We start from the raw sequence: 18978 nt of genomic DNA on the forward strand, positions 1-18978 counted from the left end.
GTGCAGTCACACAGACCAGGATGGAATCTCGGACCTGGCCAGCGGCCTGCCTCTCTGAACCCCACTTCCCACATCTGTGAAATGTGGGTAACAATAGCATTTCATTTCATTAGTTTAAGCTGTCATTTCCTTTGTTCCTTTTTTTGCACTGAAACCTTCATTCATAAGGTTCAAAAGCCACAAAAGGGTGAACAGTGATGTTGCTCCCTTTCCCACCCCTCGCTCCCAGCCCCTCATCAGGGGGAGAGGGACATATATGCAAGCTCTGCAGAGCTGTTGGGTGGTGCCATCAACAAACTTGTACCCTCATTTGCCTGCCCAGCTCTTACACAAATGGTAGCTCACCACCATCTTGCACCTGGTCTGCTACCTTAACAGTTTGTTGGCTACTGTGTCATCATATGAAGAGCTTCCTTAGTCTTTGTAGTGGCCACAGAGCATCCTTTTGCCAGGATGGACCACTGTTTGTTTAGACACAGATTATTATCATCACTTAGGCTGTTTTCCAATCGTTGCAGCACAAACGTATGCTGTACTGAACGACTCATACATGTGTCATCTCTCCTGTGTGCAGTTATGTTCATAGAACAAATTTATAGCACTGGAACCCCTGGGGTGGAGAGTGTGCCCCAGTTTAGCTTTGGTGTCTGTAGCAAAGCCTGTCGTCCCCATCTTTCCTCCCATTAGCAAATGCCCTCTCACGGTGGGGATGACATGAGGAGTCCGGGAGCTGCAGTGGGGAAGGCCCTGAGGGAGGACTGAAGCCATGGCTGATTACAGCTCTGGTCAGGGTGCTGATGAAGGAGGCAGAAGGAATTGGGTGGCCACATGGGGACAGAATCCCTCCCTTCCCTGAGGATGTGTGGTGGATGGATGGGTACAGGGACCCCCATGACTCCTCCGGCCCACCCACCCACAGGTCTTGGTGAAGAGTAACAACCTCACTGACCGAATCGTGGTCATCCCTGGGAAGGTAGAAGAGGTCTCGCTCCCTGAGCAGGTGGATATCATTATCTCGGAGCCCATGGGCTACATGCTCTTCAATGAGCGAATGCTCGAGAGCTACCTCCATGCCAAGAAGTACCTGAGGCCTGGTGGTGAGTGTCCCTGCATGGGGTCTGGCATCAGGGGCGCACCCACCGGGGCCCCTTTGGGGCACCCCTGGCTGCTACTTAGGGGGCACAGTTGTGGTTCATCTCACTGCTGGCTTGTTTGGTGGCCTATGGTGCTAAGGGCATCTGGGCCCTCTCATCTCCCTCCCTCTCCCCCCACCCCCCTTCCTTGCTCCATATGTCCACCCCTGCCCCAGAAAAGGCATATATCCACCTGCCCACCCTGGCTGGCCAGAGTACTGAGGGGCTCCCCTCAGGTCCCTTGAGAGCCTTTGAGCTGTCTACCATCTCATGCCCTGGTGTCATGGGGATAGTGCCCAGCTGGGAATGGCAGGTGTGGAAGGTGTTCTGTGGTAGGCAGTGGAGCTGACCTGTCGTATTCATTCTTATCCCACTGACCTTGTCTTCAGCCTGACAAGCCCCTGTGCTTCTCTAAGCCAGGGAGATGGGGCAAGGGTCAGTGTGTTTCAGGGGCAGCTAGCTGTCTGGCAGTGTCCATCAGTGGCCACCTGTTTGTGTCACTGTACCTGCCTGTCCATGCTCCTGGGTCATTGGGTCACTGTTTACACCTACCCGCCTGTGTCCCTGTGGGTCTGTGTCCAGCCCTGGGGGCCTATGTCTGGCTGGTGTGTTCATTTCTCGGTTCAGGTTGTGTGTCTTTTGAGTATTTCTGTACAAGCAAGGGGTTGTGTGTGTGCATACGTACATGTGGTGCAGGAGGACTGGCCAGGACAGTGGTGTGGAAAGCTAGCGGACTGGTGGCCCCATGGTGGGCAGGCGTGGGTTGGTCTGTGGGGAAGCACCTATTGGTTCTCTGGCCTTCCTGGATCCAGGCTGCAGGGACCTGCCTTCGGCTTTGCTCCTGGAGGTGGGAGGTGACTACCATTTCCCACAGCTGTGTCCTATGTCCCAGGTGTGACTGTGGGAAGCTAGGCTTCCCTAAGGGGTTGTCTGGACCCACTCTCCTCCCATTCTGCCCTTTAGGTGGCCAAGCCTGCTGAGGGTGGCAGCCCCAGCAGAGTAGACTCCTCCTTATGGGACATAAGGACAGGTAGGAGTCAGGCTCTCATGAGCAGCTGCACATTCTGCCCCACTGCTCAAGCAACTTGCCCAGAGTGAGGCTTGGGGCTGGTTATTCCCCCTACCCCCCCACCCACATGAATGCGGTTTCTTTCCATCTCAGGAAGCTCTTCGAGGGGATTGAAAGGAACCCTCTTCCCAGCTGTACACATTTAGCCTGGGGCACTTTCCCAGGTGACTAGCAGACTCCTCCTGGGCAAGTGGCCCAGCGAGTGGCCTCTTGACCAGAGTAGACTATCTTCCCTCCCCCACCCAGCCAGAATCTTGCTAGTGCTTCTGCTCCCTTCCCCTCCATAGGACGAAGGAGGGAGGCCCACATCTGGGGACCAGGTGACTTGGCCCTAGACTCACTGAGGGAGTCACTGGCCCTGACTCATCTGTTCCTTGAGTCACACAGATGGAGGACCCTGCCACCCCTCCCATCTCAAGCCATGTGCTAGACCAGGGTAGCCAAAAGGCCCACCCTGCCTGCCAGAGCCTGGGCAGCCCCAGCCATGGGGATTCAGCTGACGCTCCACCCAGCCTCTGGCCTCAGCTAAGGTCCCTACGACATAGCCTGAGGTTCAGCCTGGCTTTGTCCAGAGCACTTTACTTTCTCGGCTCACATCCATGGATGACAGCGCCTAAGCAGCATTGCCTGGCTTATGGAGCAGGGCCCCGGGCACCACTTGCTTACCCTGAGACTCTGGCAGCTTCCTTCCTGTCTCCCAGCCCTAGTAATGGGACATAAGGACAGGCCCTCCTTTCTCCTTGGTTGGCTGTCCGGTGAATGTCAAGTGCTCATTGTGGCCACTGGCAGAGTAGGTGCCCCGTACCTCTGTGTTGCACGAATGTATGAATGAATGAGAGGCTGAGAAGGCCCAGGGTTGGGGGTCCTGGGGCCCTTTGGAGGCTCTGCCAAGCCCTGCAGAATGTCCCACCATGACGCCAGCACCCCTCCGTGCCTCCCAGGAAACATGTTCCCTACCATTGGTGATGTCCACCTCGCGCCCTTCACGGATGAACAGCTCTACATGGAGCAGTTCACTAAGGCCAACTTCTGGTGAGTGCCCTGTGTGTGTCCTGCCTTCTCAGGGATGGCCCTGCCTCTTTTTTTCCTTATTCTCAGTAGGACCTGAAAGACTTGGGCTGGACGAGGGCCAGCTGGGAGAGAAAGCAGGCTGCCCACCTGTCTCTCTGCTGCTGGTGACCTTGCCATGGGGGTTGGGGGCTTTCTGCAGGTACCAGCCATCCTTCCATGGAGTGGACCTGTCAGCCCTCCGAGGCGCTGCTGTGGACGAGTATTTCCGGCAGCCTGTAGTGGTGAGTGGGGCACCCAGGGTGTTATCACAGTTAGCACTGGGCATGACCATCTTCTGGGGTGACACAAGGAGGGGGCATGGGCTTTCCTGTGAGGCCTTGTGTAAGCTGCAGCCTTAGTGAAGCCACTTTCCCTCTGAGCTCTTGCTTCTGCCTTTGCACAGACCTCTTTCACAGATATGTTGGGAATAAAGTAGCAATGCATGTAGAGCACTTAGCACACAGTAAGCACGCAGTACATGTGAACTCAGACGAATTGATCCTTGGTGAACTGATTTTATTTGATTGATTTTAATTATTGAGATTTTTGAACTGATTATATAGACCCATGGTACAAAAATCAATAATGTATAAAAGTGAAAAGCCTCCCCACTCTTGTCCCTAGACACACTGTTCTCTCTTTCCTATAGGACAGTTCTTCCTATAGGCCAGAGGTAGAGAACCTTTTTTCTGCCAAGGGCCATTTGTTTTTTTAATTTTCACCTAAGGATATTTTTACCATTGCTTTTCAGAGAGTGTGGAGGAGGGGGAGGGGGCATTGATGTGAGAGAGACACATCAATTGGTTGCCTCCTGCACACGCCCTGACGGGGGCCAGGGATCGTGCCTGCAACCAAGGTACGTGCCCTTGGCCGAAATTGAACCCAGGATCCTTCATTCCGAAGGCCAATGCTCTAACCACTGAGCCAAACAGGCCAGGGCTGCCAAGGACCAGTTGGGTATTTATAACATCATTCATGGGGCATACAAAATTATCCACTTAAAAGTTACATATGAGTCCAGCCCGTGTGGCTCAGTGGTTGAGCATCGACCTATGAACCAGGAGGCACAGTTCGATTCCCAGTCAGGGCACAGGCCTGGGTTGCGGGCTCGATCCCCAGTAGGGGGCGTGCAGGAGGCAGCCAATCATTGACTCTCATCATTGATGTTTGTAACACTCTCTCCCTCTCCCTTCCTCTTTCTGAAATTAAAAAAAAAAAAATTAGCTATGAAAAAAGCTCCTAGATTTATTGAATTTTCAGTCCCGCCTGTGGTTGCCTTGGCAGGGGCAGATTAAATGATACAGCCTGAGGGCTGGACATTCCCCACCCCTGGTATAGGCAAACAGTATTTCTTGTATATCTTTTAAGAAGTTTTATATCCAAATGTACCACGTTTATGTACAAATGTGTATATATACCTTTTCCCCCCTCAAATTATATATAGCGTAATGAACATACTGTTCTTACTTTCTCTTGTCAGAGAATATACACTGTGATTTTAGTCCTTTGAAATTTGTTGAGAGTTGCTTTATGCCCAGTATGAGGTCTCTTTTGGCTTTTGTTCTGTGTGTACTTGAGAAAAATTTTTATTAATCACTTGTTGAGTACAAAATTATATTACTGTCAGCTAGGTCCCATTTGTTAATCATGTTGGTCAAATCACTATAGTGATTTTTAAATCTGCTTTTTCTATCATTACTGATTGTAGATGTATTTTTCCATTTAATTGTGACACTTTTTGCTTTATATTTTTGGATACTACGTTATTAGATGTGTACAGGTTTAGGATTATTATATCTTCCTGTTGGATTGATCCTTTAGTCATTATAAAAAGTGTTTCTTTTTATCTCAAGTGGTATTTCTTGCCTTAAACTATTTTTTTCTGATGGTAGTTTAGCTACTCTGATTTTATATTGGTTAATCTTTGTACAATATATACTTCTCCACCCTTCTACTTTCAACCGTTTTGTGTCCTTATCACTTAAGGTTGGTCTCATGTAAGTAACATATATTTGTTTTTTTAAAATCCGGGTTAATGGTTTCTATCTTAATTAGAATAGACCATTTACATTTAATGTAATTACTGCTTTTTATGGGTATGAATCTTTCATTTTACTATTTTTCTGTTTCTCCTGTTGTTTTTCTTTTCTTGCCTTTTTAAAAATACAGTATATATTATTGTTTTCCCCTCTTGATGTCTTTCACCAGTTTCGAGAGACTCTTGGGCAGTATCACTTTAAACACTACCTCTGCACCATTCTCCTTCTCCTGGGCTTCCAATTGCATGTACATTAGACCTTTCGCTGTGTCTCAGATGATTCTTATATTATTTTCTGTATTTCCATCCTTTTTTTCTCAATTGCTTCATTTTCATGTTCTCTACTGATTTATTTTCCAGTTCCAGTCCTCTCTTTGTATGTTTAATTTGATTTTCTAATTCTCAATTTCAGTTCTAGAATTTTACTTTATTTTTTTATTATTTCAGTTCTCTTTCTCCATATTTTCACCTTTCTTCTTGAACATATTAATTATAAGTCTTTGATCACTTTTAGTATCTGGATAAATGGTGTTTTTCTGTTGTTTATTCTCTTGGTGTTTGGCTCTCATCCTTTGGTCCTGTCTCTTGGTGCCTGGTCATTAAATGCCAGAATAAAAAATTGTAGAGGTTCTGGACGATGTTTTTCTTTCCAAGGATTTTTTTTCCCCTCAACAATTAGTCATATGGACAAATCATCTTGCTCCTAATGTCTATTGATATTACAAACTAAGCCCAAGAATTTAAATATATTTAATTCATTTAAAAACAACAGTAGTAAAACCATTACCTATTAACATAAATAGCATTTTTAAGAACAAAAACTATTGTCCAAGACTTTTCAGCAAGAATACTGGCATTATTAATTTGGATTCTGCTTCTGCATTCCTCTGTTGTGATATCACAGGTGAGTGAATGAATAATCACAGGAAACATCCGAGTCTTATGAAAATAGTTTTGACCTTGGGTGCTTTGGAAGGGACCACACTGAGAACTTCTGCCTTAGGGTGTAGCCTTCAGTGGTTTAAATGAGCCAGGTGGTTCACAGGGCCCCTGGTTCCAGCCTCCCAGCACAATATGGTGCTGAACCTTTCTTTAGCTTTTTAGTGTCTTAGAAGTGGCCTTCTGCTTGGTCTCTTGTCCTCTAACTCCCACCCCACACACAACTCAGGAATTGGCAAATGCCACAAAGTGAAATCGAATGCAGAACATCCACCTTGCATTTCCACATTTCCCTTTTCTTTAGCATCTTGGCCTCTTGCGTCCCAACTGCCTTGGTAACCCTGAGCCCCCATCTTTGCATCCCCCACCCGGAGAGGCTGCTGAAAGGTCCCATACCAAGGGAGAAAGGCACAGGCCAAAAAGCATCTCCCTTCCCTTTAGGATCTCAGCCTCCAAAGCCTTGGCTACTGCTGTTGCTCTCCGGTGCTTTCAAACAACTGGGCTTTTTTCTTTGTATTTTATTCAGCGCATACAGTTCTCAGCAAGAGTGTTAGTCTGATAGAAAATCTGCATTGTAGCTGTGATGGGACATCACACAGTTCTCTAACTTGCTTATCTCAGAGATCTTTTCCCATATGATCATAAAGAACCTCTTCGTTCCTTTTCACCTATAGCCTTTTATGGATGGGCCATCAGTTTAATTAGGTGGTTTCCAGTGTGTCGCTACTATAGACAATATGTAATTAGATGTGTGAATTTGTACATGTGCACATCTATCTGTAGGTTCAACTCCTGGAAGTCTTTAATGCTTATGAACGCTTATTATTTTGAGAGCTGTCATCTAATTGCCCTCCCTGGTGTCGTACTAGTTCAGCCTCCCCCAGCATGTCTGAGAAGGGCAAACTGGTTTGACCTGAATAGCCTGGAGGCTATGGCCAGACACAGGGAGAGGTACAGGGCTCTACCCTCCCTTGCTGCCCCTGAGCTCAAAGTCAGGTCATCTCTGTGGTCTCTCCCAGGACACATTTGACATCCGGATCCTGATGGCCAAGTCTGTCAAGTATACAGTGAACTTCTTAGAAGCCAAAGAAGGGGATTTGCACAGGTACTGGCCCTCACGCCCCTCCTCCCGGGCCACTGCTGGCCCTTGCAGGCATTCTACTGCCCCAGGGCAGGCAAGTGGGCCAAGGTCTGGGACTCTGCACCTGGCCACCCCTCTTCTCTCCTAGCAACCCGTTTACCTTCCCCAGCAATAACTGCCCTTTGCCTTCCAGGATAGAAATCCCATTCAAATTTCACATGCTGCATTCAGGGCTGGTTCACGGTCTGGCTTTCTGGTTTGACGTCGCATTCATTGGCTCCATGTGAGTGCAGCGGAGCAGAGCATGCTACCCCCAGCCCCTGGGACTTCCCTGCGGTTGTGAACCCTAGGCCTGGCTGGTTTGGATGCTGAGTGGGGTCTGGGAGGGTAGGACCACCCCTCCCGATTCCCTCCCAAAAGACGAGAGCCAGACTGTTGTGGGAGGGGTGTGTGTCTACCCTTTTGAGTAACTGTCCTTCAGGGTCCTGGTCAGTCTCTTGGCACATATGTCAGGGTGAACAGGCACCCCATGACTGTGGTCCCCTTGTATGTGTAGGCATGTGAATGGGACTACCTGGGTGGCCAGCCTTTCTTACCTCCAGGGCCCCAGAGGACCTGTCAGAGGGGCAGACATCTGGGGATAGCTCAAGGTGCACAGAATGGTGGCTCCACCCCAGTCAAGTTCGTTCTTGTCCCTTCTCGGCAGAATGACTGTGTGGCTGTCCACGGCCCCAACGGAGCCCCTGACCCACTGGTACCAGGTCCGGTGCCTGTTCCAGTCACCACTGTTTGCCAAGGCTGGGGACACACTCTCAGGGACATGTCTGCTTATTGCCAACAAAAGGTGCAAGCTGCCACCCCAGGCTGGGGGAGGAAGGGGTTCTTCCTCCTAGCTGGCTCATGTCCCCCCTTTCTCTGCCCTCTCTACAGACAGAGCTATGACATCAGTATTGTGGCCCAGGTAGACCAGACGGGCTCCAAATCCAGTAACCTCCTGGATTTGAAAAACCCCTTCTTCAGGTAGGATGGGCCCTTGGCCTGCGCGGGGGGGGGGCACCCTTCTGGCCTGCAGCCCCTTGGCCCTGCCCATGGGTCCGTCTCTGCTGCAGATACACAGGCACGACACCCTCACCCCCGCCTGGCTCCCATTACACATCCCCCTCAGAGAACATGTGGAACACAGGCAGCACCTACAACCTCAGCAGTGGGATGGCCGTGGCTGGTGAGCAGGTCCCCGTGTGGGGTGGGGGGAGCAGGGCCACTTCCTAGTCACACCTACCAGCACTCCCTGGGCAAAGGTGGCAATTCTGGCCTCTCAAAGCCCAAACAGGACACTATCCCCACCCCTGACATCTCCCTCTCTTGACACAGGGATGCCAACTGCCTATGACCTGAGCAGTGTTATCGCTGGCGGCTCCAGTGTGGGCCACAACAACCTTATTCCTTTAGGTGAGTGTCCCTGGGTCTGGGGAGGTGGGGGGAGGATTTGCCACCCAGGATGGCCCATGTGCTTGGGCCTTCTGCATCATCTTTTCCTCTTCCTGGGGCTCCTGGCTGAGGTCCTCCATTCCTCTTTGCCTCGCTCTGCCGCCGCTGCACCCACCCTCTCTGCACCCCGGTGTGAAAGTGCGAGTGGGAGCGCCCATCTGGGGCAGAACATGGGCCTGGGCTGGCCGGGGGCGGTGACGCCGTCTCCCTTCCTTCCTCCCTCTGCTGTGCAGCCAACACGGGGATTGTCAATCACACCCACTCCCGGATGGGCTCCATAATGAGCACGGGGATTGTCCAAGGTAATGGAGGGAGCGGGTCCCATGGGTGTGAGCATGCTGACTGCTGGGCCGCCCACTGGCCCTCTTGCCTGCTCTCTTTCTCCCTGTGACTCTGCTGTGGGCCAGGTGGGCAAGGGGGTAGAGCTGGCCCTCAGTGCCCATGTCCTGCTCCACAGGGTCCTCCGGCACCCAAGGCAGCAGTGGTGGCGGCTCCAGCGCCCACTATGCAGTCAACAGCCAGTTCACCATGGGTGGCCCTGCCATCTCAATGGCCTCACCCATGTCCATCCCAACCAACACCATGCACTACGGGAGCTAGGCCCCTCCAGTGGGGAATGGACTGACAGCACCAGGAAACCAAATGAAGACCCTGCCCACCCACCCCTCTGCCCGGGCAGCTTTCACCCCTGTACTGGAGAAGCCCATACACCGGTCACAGTCCTCTTTGCTACGGGAACTTGAACACTTTTTTACACAACATTGTTGCTGCCGCTCCCACCCTACCACCCACACACATCGTGGCCCTGAGCGTGTGTCGCTGCCATATTTTACGTAAGATCATGTCGTGGGAGTCCTGTTCCCCTCTCCTGCCCTCTCCACCGTGACCTGGGCTTTAACATCTACTGAACAGGCCTGTCCAGGCTTGACAGCTGCAGGCCCTGTGGGCAGGTGGCAGGGAGCAACTGTAGCCCCGCCCACTTCCCCTGGCACCTGCCCTCCCTTGCCTGTCTCCAGTGGGAAGGCAGTCCTAGCTAGATGGGGCCTCCCCTTCAACTACCAGGCCTTGGTCACAATGGGCGTGACATGCTGCTTTTTTTAATTTTATTTTTTTACAAAAAGAACCAGTGTCAATCCACAGACCCTCTGAAAAACCAGGCCGGCCGGGCCGAGCCAGCAGCCCCTATCCCCAACTCAGAGGCTCAGTGGTGAGGGGTGGCCCTACCAGGTCTTTAGGACAGGGTGGGGCCAGGCCTATGTCGCTCCACAGCCCCCTTCCACAAAAGGGTTCACCTCACACTTGAATGTACAACCCACCCCAGCTGTTGGGAAGGCCCTCTGTGTGGCCCCTGCCTCTTGCTGCTGTCCTGTCCCTGAGCCCCTATGGGTTCCCCTCCCACCCCTGCCAAGAGCTAGAATAGGAGGCCTGTGGGCCTGGAGGGGAGGATGGTCACTGTCAGCCATTGGGGGCAGACACAGAGAAACCTCAAGGATCTGTCATGGAAGGCATCCTTTTTCCTTGTAGCTAACATTAGGCCTGTGTATTTCCCTCAGTATTTGTAGATGCTCTGGTCCCTACTATGATGGTGGCATTTTGGTCCTTTCTCAGCCTGGGAAGGGGCCTTGTGCAGGGATCTTTCCCTCTAAAAAAAAAAATAATAATAATAAACAAGGAAATGTGTTTCAGCACAGGCAATTTTCTTCTACTTTTGCTCCCCCCCATTTCTAACACCCCCAAACTTGGATGTGGTGGAGCCAAGGCTAGGCCTAAGTCCCTGCTAACTGGCCACTCTGGGAAGGGTGGGCAAAGCTGAGGCTGGATAGACCCTTTGCTCTCCTGCCAGACCCTTGCAGGGGGGAGAAGAAAGGCCCAGCAGGTGGCCCATGGGGCAACAGCTGCACCCGAAGCTCCCTGCTCAGCCACCCTTCTCCCACCTTTATATAAATTCTCTGAATCACCTTTGCATAGAAAATAAAAGTGTTTGCTTTGTAAGAAAAGTCTGGAAAGTAGCAGAGTGATCTTGAAATGTCAAAGGAACCTTCATTCATTGGGGGGGCAGGGCAGGCAGAGGTGTCCCCTCATGTTGGACCTGAAAGAGAAACTTTGACCAGTGACTGTGACTTCTCACTTTGCGGTAAAGAGGCTGGAATTTGGAAACAATTCCTTACCTGCAGGTTTGGGCCTTAGGTTGCCACAGACATTGGCAGGGTGGGCGTCAGTATGTTTGGGGATAGAGATGTGGCCTGAGGAGGAGGTGCCACGTGTTCCAGAGGCAGTGGCTGGAAAAAGTAAAACTGAACCCAGACCCCTGAGGTTAGCATCAGGACAAGCAAGCTGACCCCCAACCCTGAAGTCCAGCTGTGACTACCCCAGACTCATACCTTACAGCCCATGGCCAGGAGGGCATGGAGTAGGACGACAGTAGATAGCAGCACAGAGGCCACCAATCTGGTGTCCTCGCGGACAATAGGCCAGAGGGTGAACACTAAGCCAGCAGCTGACAGGGTCAGAGCCAATGCCCCGAAGAGCCACTGCAGCCATGGGACAGGGATCAGCCACAGGACCTGGGTACAACATGGGCAGATGGCTACCAGGTTTCTCCACGGCACACACCACCCCCACCTCGAGGTCGTACTCACCACAGTGGGTATGAAGATGAAGAGGGAGTAGCCATAGACGCACACAGTCTCCAAGAAGGTGTAAGGCCCCATGCGCTCCCGGACACCCTTGCGCCACTGCAGGAAGGCCCACAGTGCCAGTGGCACCAACCAGGCGTAGCAGTAGATGGTGATGCCAGCTACGGTCACTGGGGAGCAAGGTAAGCAGTCACGCCCTGGGGCCCCATGGTACCCCCTAGACCTACCAGGTGCTGGGCCTTTCCTACTTTGCTTACCCTTGTGGAACTGGGGGCTGTAGTGGATGGAGGGGTCCCTCCTCTGGGCCAGCACCATTGTCAGGTTTCCGGTAATGGCCAGGACAAAGGCCAGTGTGGCACAGATCCAGAAGGGGCCTGCAGGTGGAGTATAGTCAGGGTCCCAGGCACACAGCTTCCAGGACAGGTGACTTGTCCTGTTTTGTCCCAGTCTTTCCAAGCTCTGAGCTGCCTCCATACCCACCACTCCAGTGACCCCACTTACACCCACCCATATGACAACAAGGTGGTTGAATCCAGTGCTGGCTCAGTCCTTATCTTGGCCTTTCAACAGCCTTTGATGTAGCTGATCCCCCTCCCTCTGGAAACACTCCACACTCTTGGCCCTGAAGGCTCATGTCACTGGAATTCCTTAACTTATTTGACTCCCTAACCTCTAATGATGGGAAGCCGGCCAGGCCCAGTCCTTGGTCCCCCCCTGTCTATGTTCACCCCTTGCATGATTCTGTCCAACCTCAGGGATTTTCTACCTCTAGGCCAACAACTCCCAAATGTCTCAAGTCCCAGCCTCTGCCCTTAACCTCAGGCTTCTAGTCAATGTTTTCATGTGCACACCTCCCTTTCCACCTCACCACACTCTTTCCCTTCAAACCTGCCCAGCTTTTCCTACTGATAAATAGCAACGTCATGCTTCCCATAGTCCAGGCAAAAACCTTGGCAGCATCCTTGGTCCCTCTCTTCCCACCCTATACTTAGTCACTAGATTCTAGTGGGTCAACAAATCCCATCAGCTCTACCCTTTGAGACGTAGGCCAGAATCCAACCACTCCTCTCTCCCTGGGGCCAGGCCCCCCACTCTCACCCACCCCAGCCCCAACCTGGACCACAGTAGTCGCCTCTTCCCTAGTCTCCCAGGTTCCTCACTCTTGCCCCACAGTGGCCAGAGAGCACCTAAGAACATTTAACTAAGCTCCCTTCTTACTGAAACTCTGTTGATCTGTCATCTATGTGGTGGCCTGGCAGTTTATTCTGCTCCAGTGACAAAGCTGCCCTGCAGTTCTGATGTGTTTCCGCCACAGGGCTTATGCCCCTTCTGGAATGTTCTTTCCCTAGTTCTCCCCACCCCCGACTCTGACACCAACAAGGCTTATTCCCTCACTCGCCTCAGAGGGTTCTTCCCTGACCAACCCATGCAAGATAGCAACTCTCATCCTCTGAACTGACTACTCTTCACCCTCTGCAACTTTTGATGTCTCGGTCTCCTTGAGCAGTGTAAGTTTTACACACTCTGTGAGGGCCTCTGCTTTCTTCTCAGCTGTATTCTAGGGTCAGGCACACAGTCCACATTTGCTGAATGAGTAATCAAATGAGCTAAAAGCACAACTTCACTCACCATACAGGTCCGGGCGATTCCGCAGATGGTGCCGTACAAAGCTGTGGCCAGGCCGGGGCAACAGTGAACCTTTAATCCGGTCCAGAACCTGGGGGCAAAGCCGGGCACAGGATGGAAACCTGCTGGGGCTCCTCACCTACAGAGGAAAGGGGCCAAGCTCCTTCCCTGACCTTAGAGATGTCGTCTCTGCTGCCCTCCCACCTCCTCTCTCCACACTGCTTGAAAGGAATCAGCACTTCCCTCTGGGATTTTAATGGGCTGTTCCCATGACCTGGAGCCCCTTCCCTTGACCAGCCCCCACTCAATATACCAGTGTCCCACCATTCTGAAAGACTTCAGGACCTGCATCTTCCTCTTTACAAAGCTGACCTGGACTGCTGCCCTTGCTGCCTCCCCCAACCCCAGTAAGGACAAACAAGTCCTGGGCACACGCCTTCCTGAATCTCTCCAATAGGTCCCCTTACTCTGTAGCCCAGGTTTATTACCATCTCCCACCCTGGCATGGGGCCTCCGATCCACTTTCCATGTTGCATATCTGCTCAATCCTCCCCTGCTCTATACCTTTCACGATTCCCCAGCACCCTCAGGATAAAACCCAAACTCCTCAAAATAACTCATAAGTCCCTTTGTGATCTGGCTTCTGCCTATCCCCCACCTCTCATGCTCCAACCAGCCTGAATGACAGGTAGCTTCTGTGATAGTTCCTGCCTTTTCTCATTTGTGGTCTTCTGTATATGATGTTGTGTGTTCCTCGAACATACGCTGCTTTTACTCTGCCTAGCTAAGTTTTCCTTTTTAAGTCTCAGCAAATTCCTTACCACCTCTAGGAGGCCTTTCTCTAACCCATCATATCATGTGTTTCCTGTGTTCCCCAAAGCCCCACTCATCACATCATAATCTTTACAGTGCACCACAGATACTTCTACTAGCCTGGTGGATGGAAGCTCTTGACTTCCCATGTGTGTATATCCAGAAACCTGGAGATAGCAACAAGTGCACAGGAAGTGCTCAGTGCGCAGTAGCTGAATCCCAAGCATGACTGAGCCCCATCCCACCAGCTTCCCAGATCTGACCTGTGAGGTGTCCACATCAAAGAAGCTTTGGTAGTAGCTAAAGGTCCAGAATCCTGGCTGCTGCTTCTCCTCCTGTAGAAGCTGCAAAGTGTTGTCTTTCAGTGCCTGCCCTTCCAGCCTGGATCAACCAGGAGCTGGATGGAGGTAGGGCACAGGGACTTATGTGACTCACCGAGGACTTGTCACTCTCCTCCACCTCCTCCTCAGCTTCATAGCTACCACCTGAGCCCACAGCCACAGCCACATGCCCCTTTGGGGTCAGCTGATCACTTCTGCTGATGGTGGTCACATCTGGGGTCTCAGCCAGCAAATTAGTGGCTTCCTTGAACTCTATCGGGAATAAATGAGACACAGGTATGTTCGGGGGTCAAGACAATTTGGTTTGGCCCACTGCTCATCTGGGGAGAAACTCTAACCGTGGCCACCTCAGTGCTCTCCCCAACTCAGGGCCCGGCTTCCTCAATTTTGGAGAGTGGGAAGGAGGTGTGTTCCGTCATTTCTGACAAGGGATGGTAACTGAGGGCTGGTTCTGGAATGGGGTCAGGTCTGGGGTAGAGGTGTAGCGACTCCGGTTTGAGGTCGGAGTTCAGGGTTGGAACGGAGTTCGAGTTGGAGCTGGGTTTCACGCCTGGGGTCAGGGTTCACAGCTGACTGAGGCTCGGGTTAGGTATGAGTTAGGACTTGGATGTGAGGTTCCGGCCAGCGGAGGGAGGAGGTCGGGCCAGATCACAGCCGCACTCACCATGGAAGGCCAGCTCGTCAGCCGCTGCCATGGTCGCTCAGGGGCGTCACCGCATCCCCGTTCTGAAGACAGAGGCCAATCAGGCCCGCACCCAATCCCACTCGGCGCTCTGCGGAAGTCTATACCTCCGCCCCCACCACGGCCTGGCGGTTACCGGTACCCACCTTGCCGTGAACTCGCCGACCCTAAACACAGGTGCAACCCACCCTCTTCACCTGAGGCCGACTTAGTCGGCGTGGCCGGGGGATTCTGCGCATGCGCGGCCTGCCTGCCTGACAGTCCACCCCATTCGTCCTAGATAGCAACATCCGGCACCGGTCCGTTTTCTATCCTCTTCCGATGGGAACCCACTACCGGCAGTATTGACGCTTGCGCGGAAGACACTCCAGAACCTTTTACTTCGCATACCTGTCGTTTCTCTTCGGAAAAGGGACATCAAGACGGAAGGGAATGGCGGCCGCAGCTCTGAAGAGGCTTTGGTCTCGAAGTCGCGGAGAGGCAGGGGAAGCGGCAGCCGCGAAGCCCGGAGTGTGGGCGAGGTTGGGTGAGTAGCGACCGGGTGGGTGACCGCAAAGGCGAGAGGCGGCGGGGTGAGCGGCCGCAGCGGCCGGACCCCTCTCACCGCGCCTCCTTTCCCTTAGGCACCTGGGCGCGCGCGCTGCTCCGGGACTACGCCGACGCTTGCGGGGACGCGGCAGCGGCGGCGCGGGCTCGGCCCGGCCGTGCGGCCGTTTATGTGGGGTTGCTGGGTGGGGCGGCGGCCTGCTGCGCGCTGGCTCCGAGCGAGTCTGCCTTTGAGGAAGCGCTGCTGGACGCGTCCGGGACACTCCTCCTGCTGGCGCCGGCCACGCGAAACCGCAACTCGGAAGCGTACGTGCAGCAGCTGCTCTGGCTGCGGGGCCGCGGACGCCTGCGCCACGTGAACCTGGGCCTTTGCTCGCTGGTGTACGAGGCGCCCTACGATTCCCAGGCCAGCCTTTACCAGGCCCGCTGCCGCTATCTGCAACCCCGTTGGGTCGAGTTCCCGGACCGGATCCTGGACGTTGGCTTCGTGGGCCGCTGGTGGGTGCTGAGTGCTCGGATGCGCGACTGCGACATCAACGACGAAGAGTTCCTTCACCTGCCGGCACATTTGCGCGTTGTCGGGCCCCATCAGCTGCACTCGGAGGCCAATGAGCGGCTCTTCGATGAGAAGTATCAGCCCGTCATGCTCACTGACGATCAGGTAGACCAGGCGCTATGGGAGGAGCACGTCTTGCAGAAGGAGAAGAAGGACAGGCTGGCCCTGAGCCAGGCCGACTCGCTCGTGCAGAGGGCCCGAGATGAAACCCAGTGAGGCTTGGGTCCCGACCCAGCTCCGAGCCTTGGCAGACTGTTTGCCTGGGATTGTGCAATTGGTGTGAGTGAGCCTTCAAGTGCAGGGTGTCTGAAATTAATTATATGTAGAGTGTTCTCGCTGTGTTTTCACAAAATTAGGGAGCCTTTCTCCCTCACATTGTTCCTAACACTGAAGCTAATTCAAAGCCTTGAGTTGGGGAGAGAAGTGACAAAATGATATACTGTTTATCACTGCCAGAATTAATAATGAACATTATACATAAATAAGCCTTTTTCATTGGGCCCCACAGCCCCCCTGACTGAGGCATCATATCTATCAGGTGACTCCTAAGATCTAAAGCCATTCAGATTTTTGTTTTAAATTTTGAGCTGCAGTGTTTATACTCTCATTTTCATGAGTAACATTTTTGTTTTAATTTTAACTTATTTTGAAATAATCGTTTCAGAGTAAACTGGAAAAATAATACACAACATCCTTTGTACCCTTCCCAGCTTCCCCAAATGGTAACATTTTTGAAGCAGTACCAAACTAGAGATTGACATTGGTATGACTATTTGGATTTTACAGAGAAACTTTTTGCAAAATAGACTGCTTTTACCATTTGTGTATTAATAGTGATGTTAAAGTGAGTTGGAAGGATAAAACATTTCTGATCTGGAAGTCTGTATGGGATCATAGATTTTGGTTATGTTATACTTCAACCTTTAAAACAATCCTATGGAAAGGAATACATTAGCTAGTACTTAGCTAAGTTATGGTAATCGTACTTGAAAAACTAAACTTAAGGAATGGGACTAACTTTGTCACCTGGGTGGCCTGCTGGGTTAATAAAACCAGGAGATGAAACAACCAGCTTTGTTGTGATTTTGTGTTCTTGCGCTTTGCTGTTAAGTTTTGGTACTTGGACCTTTCATTTGTACTGTGGGTGTGCTGGACACACGGTAATTTTTATATCCTTATTTTTGGGGCAGCATTTCCATTTTCCAAAGGAAAAAAGTGAGGTTTGAAAAGTTTATTTGCCCAGCTGATGTGACTCAGTGGTTGAGTGTGGACCCAGAAACCAAGAGGTCACAGTTGGATTCCCAATCAGGGCACATGCTCGAGTTGCAACCTTCATCCCCAGTAGGGGGTGTGCAGGAGGCAGCAGATCAATGATGTTTCTCTGTCTTCAGTGTTTCTCTGTTAGTTGTTTCTCTCTCTCTATCCCTTTCACTTCCTATCTTTCTCAAAAAAAAAAATCAAAAACATATTTTTAAAAAAGTTTATTTTTCCAAGACTGTGGCAGAGCCATGATTCAAATTGTAACTCCCAACCCTGTCACTTAATTTTCAAACTCATGGTACTATCTTTGATCCTAACAACATCCTGCCAGAAATTATTAAATGCTGCTATCACTAACTATACATAAAACTTGAATACAGAAATAAATATTTAAAAATGCAATGAAAACAAAAGACAAATGATACTAAATTCTAGTCATATACTGGACCTAAATCTTGATGTTTTTGTTCAAGAGAGAGACTAGTCAATTTCAGGGAAGGATTTAAGACACTAGCATCAAAGTGTGAGACTTGTTTCTCACTGTGATCAGAAGTACTGAAAGGACTACACATCTTCATTGCTTGAGTCAGTTAGTTATTAAATGCCACTTCTTATTTGCTGCCAGGGTGTGTTCCATGCAGATCCCCTGTAGCTGTGAAGCTCAGCAGTGGTTGTCAACAAACTAAACAGCTCTCAATGTGTTCATAGAAATTGGGCTTGGTAATAGGCCTGAAGTTCATGTGGCTTTGTTTTTGGTAGGAGGGTTGGTCTTTCCCAGGGGAGTACTACCGTATTTTTTCTCCCCTCTCTAGTAGCTCTGACCTCCTGAGTTTGATGTAAGGGGTGTGGACTGGAGGTGTTAGATTGAACAGGGGTCCAGGTATTCCTCATGCTCTGCATCTTGGGACATGTCCCCACAGGACAGATCCAGGTCTCCTTTTTCACTGCTGAGCTCCCAATTCCCCACAGTGCACAGGTGAGTGTGAGCCCCAGCAAATGTTGAAAGATTTAAATGACACCTGAAACCTATATGTTTTATTAACCAATGTCACCCCAATAAGTTCAATAAAAGTAAATAAAAGAAAGATTTATAGGCAGTAAAGTCACAGACATCCCACGTAGTGGAATTTTCACTGATACATCTCCTAGGGCAAGAGAAACAAAAGAAAAAATAAACATATGGGACTACATCACACTAAAAAGCTTCTGCACAGCAAAAGAAAACAGCCTCAGAATACAAAGGAACCCCATGGTCTGGGAAAACATTTTCCAAGGATGTATCTGATAAGGGGCTAATTTCCAAAGTGTACAAAGAACTCATACTAGTCAGCAAGAGGAAGACAAACAACCTAATTAAGAAATGGGCAAAGGACCTGAATAGACACTTCTCCAAAGAGGACATACAGATGGCCAAGAGACATATGAGAAAATGCTCAACGTCGCTAATTATCAGAGAGATGCAAATTAAAACCACAGTGAAGTATCACTTCATACCAGTGGCTACCATCAACAAATCAAAAAACGACTTGTGCTGGTGAGGATGTGGAGAAAGGGGAACCCTAGTACACTGCTGGTGGGAATGCAGACTGGTGTAACCACTATGGAAAACAGTATGGAGGTTCCTCAAAAAATTAGAAATGGAGCTGCCTTTTGACCCAGTGATTCCACTCCTAGGAATGTATCCTAAGAATCCTGAAACACTAATCAGAGAGAATATATG

At 50.9% G+C, this 18978-nt stretch overlaps 3 protein-coding genes across 7 annotated transcripts in view; 2 read left to right on the plus strand and 1 right to left on the minus strand.

Moving 5' to 3' along the window:
- The window catches only part of CARM1 (coactivator associated arginine methyltransferase 1), a 41876-nt gene extending 31081 nt beyond the window's left edge, over positions 1-10795 (plus strand). For 3 of the 4 annotated variants that reach the window (XM_081137341.1, XM_081137344.1, XM_081137343.1), the window contains 11 exons: positions 920-1097; positions 3144-3234; positions 3413-3494; positions 7249-7334; positions 7504-7593; positions 8017-8154; positions 8241-8330; positions 8420-8532; positions 8682-8759; positions 9032-9100; positions 9256-10795. In XM_081137341.1, the coding sequence (XP_080993467.1) occupies positions 920-1097; positions 3144-3234; positions 3413-3494; positions 7249-7334; positions 7504-7593; positions 8017-8154; positions 8241-8330; positions 8420-8532; positions 8682-8759; positions 9032-9100; positions 9256-9398 (1158 nt within the window). In that variant the 3' untranslated portion in view covers positions 9399-10795. The remainder of the gene's footprint in view (positions 1-919; positions 1098-3143; positions 3235-3412; positions 3495-7248; positions 7335-7503; positions 7594-8016; positions 8155-8240; positions 8331-8419; positions 8533-8681; positions 8760-9031; positions 9101-9255) is intronic. The other variant, XM_081137342.1, reaches the window with a different exon arrangement.
- On the minus strand, positions 9880-15194 carry YIPF2 (Yip1 domain family member 2). Of its 2 annotated transcripts, none has more exons than XM_081137346.1 (10): positions 15094-15194; positions 14879-14940; positions 14309-14466; positions 14137-14217; positions 13064-13151; positions 11692-11808; positions 11438-11604; positions 11180-11362; positions 10967-11092; positions 9880-10887 (listed from the first exon to the last, which is right to left on the minus strand). In XM_081137346.1, the coding sequence occupies exons 2-9, from the start codon at positions 14907-14909 to the stop codon at positions 10982-10984; spliced, it is 936 nt and encodes a 311-aa protein (XP_080993472.1). In that variant the 5' UTR covers positions 14910-14940; positions 15094-15194; the 3' UTR covers positions 9880-10887; positions 10967-10981. The 2 variants fall into 2 exon arrangements, with proteins under 2 accessions (XP_080993472.1, XP_080993471.1); XM_081137345.1 differs by having other exon boundaries at positions 15043-15194.
- A 36-nt stretch (positions 15195-15230) lies between these two features.
- On the plus strand, positions 15231-17444 carry TIMM29 (translocase of inner mitochondrial membrane 29). Its single transcript, XM_081137348.1, has 2 exons — positions 15231-15422; positions 15520-17444. Exons 1-2 carry the CDS (start codon positions 15329-15331, stop codon positions 16212-16214), a joined length of 789 nt encoding a protein of 262 aa, XP_080993474.1. The 5' UTR covers positions 15231-15328; the 3' UTR covers positions 16215-17444.
- Positions 17445-18978: the final 1534 nt, after the last annotated feature.

The sequence above is a fragment of the Miniopterus schreibersii genome (assembly GCF_964146895.1).
Source record: "Miniopterus schreibersii genome assembly, chromosome: 4".
NCBI classification, from domain to species: domain Eukaryota; kingdom Metazoa; phylum Chordata; class Mammalia; order Chiroptera; family Miniopteridae; genus Miniopterus; species Miniopterus schreibersii.

Coding starts and splice junctions, on each gene's coding strand:
- YIPF2 (XM_081137346.1), bottom strand. CDS start 14,909: ATGGCAGCGGCTGACGAGCTGGCCTTCCATG. Junction 11,363..11,437: donor TCATCTTCATACCCACTGTG/GTGAGTACGACC, acceptor TGTTGTACCCAG/GTCCTGTGGCTGATCCCTGT. Junction 11,093..11,179: donor TCCTGGCCATGGGCTGTAAG/GTATGAGTCTGG, acceptor GTCTGGGTTCAG/TTTTACTTTTTCCAGCCACT.
- TIMM29 (XM_081137348.1), top strand. CDS start 15,329: ATGGCGGCCGCAGCTCTGAAGAGGCTTTGGTCTCGAAGTCGCGGAGAG. Junction 15,423..15,519: donor CGGAGTGTGGGCGAGGTTGG/GTGAGTAGCGAC, acceptor CCTTTCCCTTAG/GCACCTGGGCGCGCGCGCTG.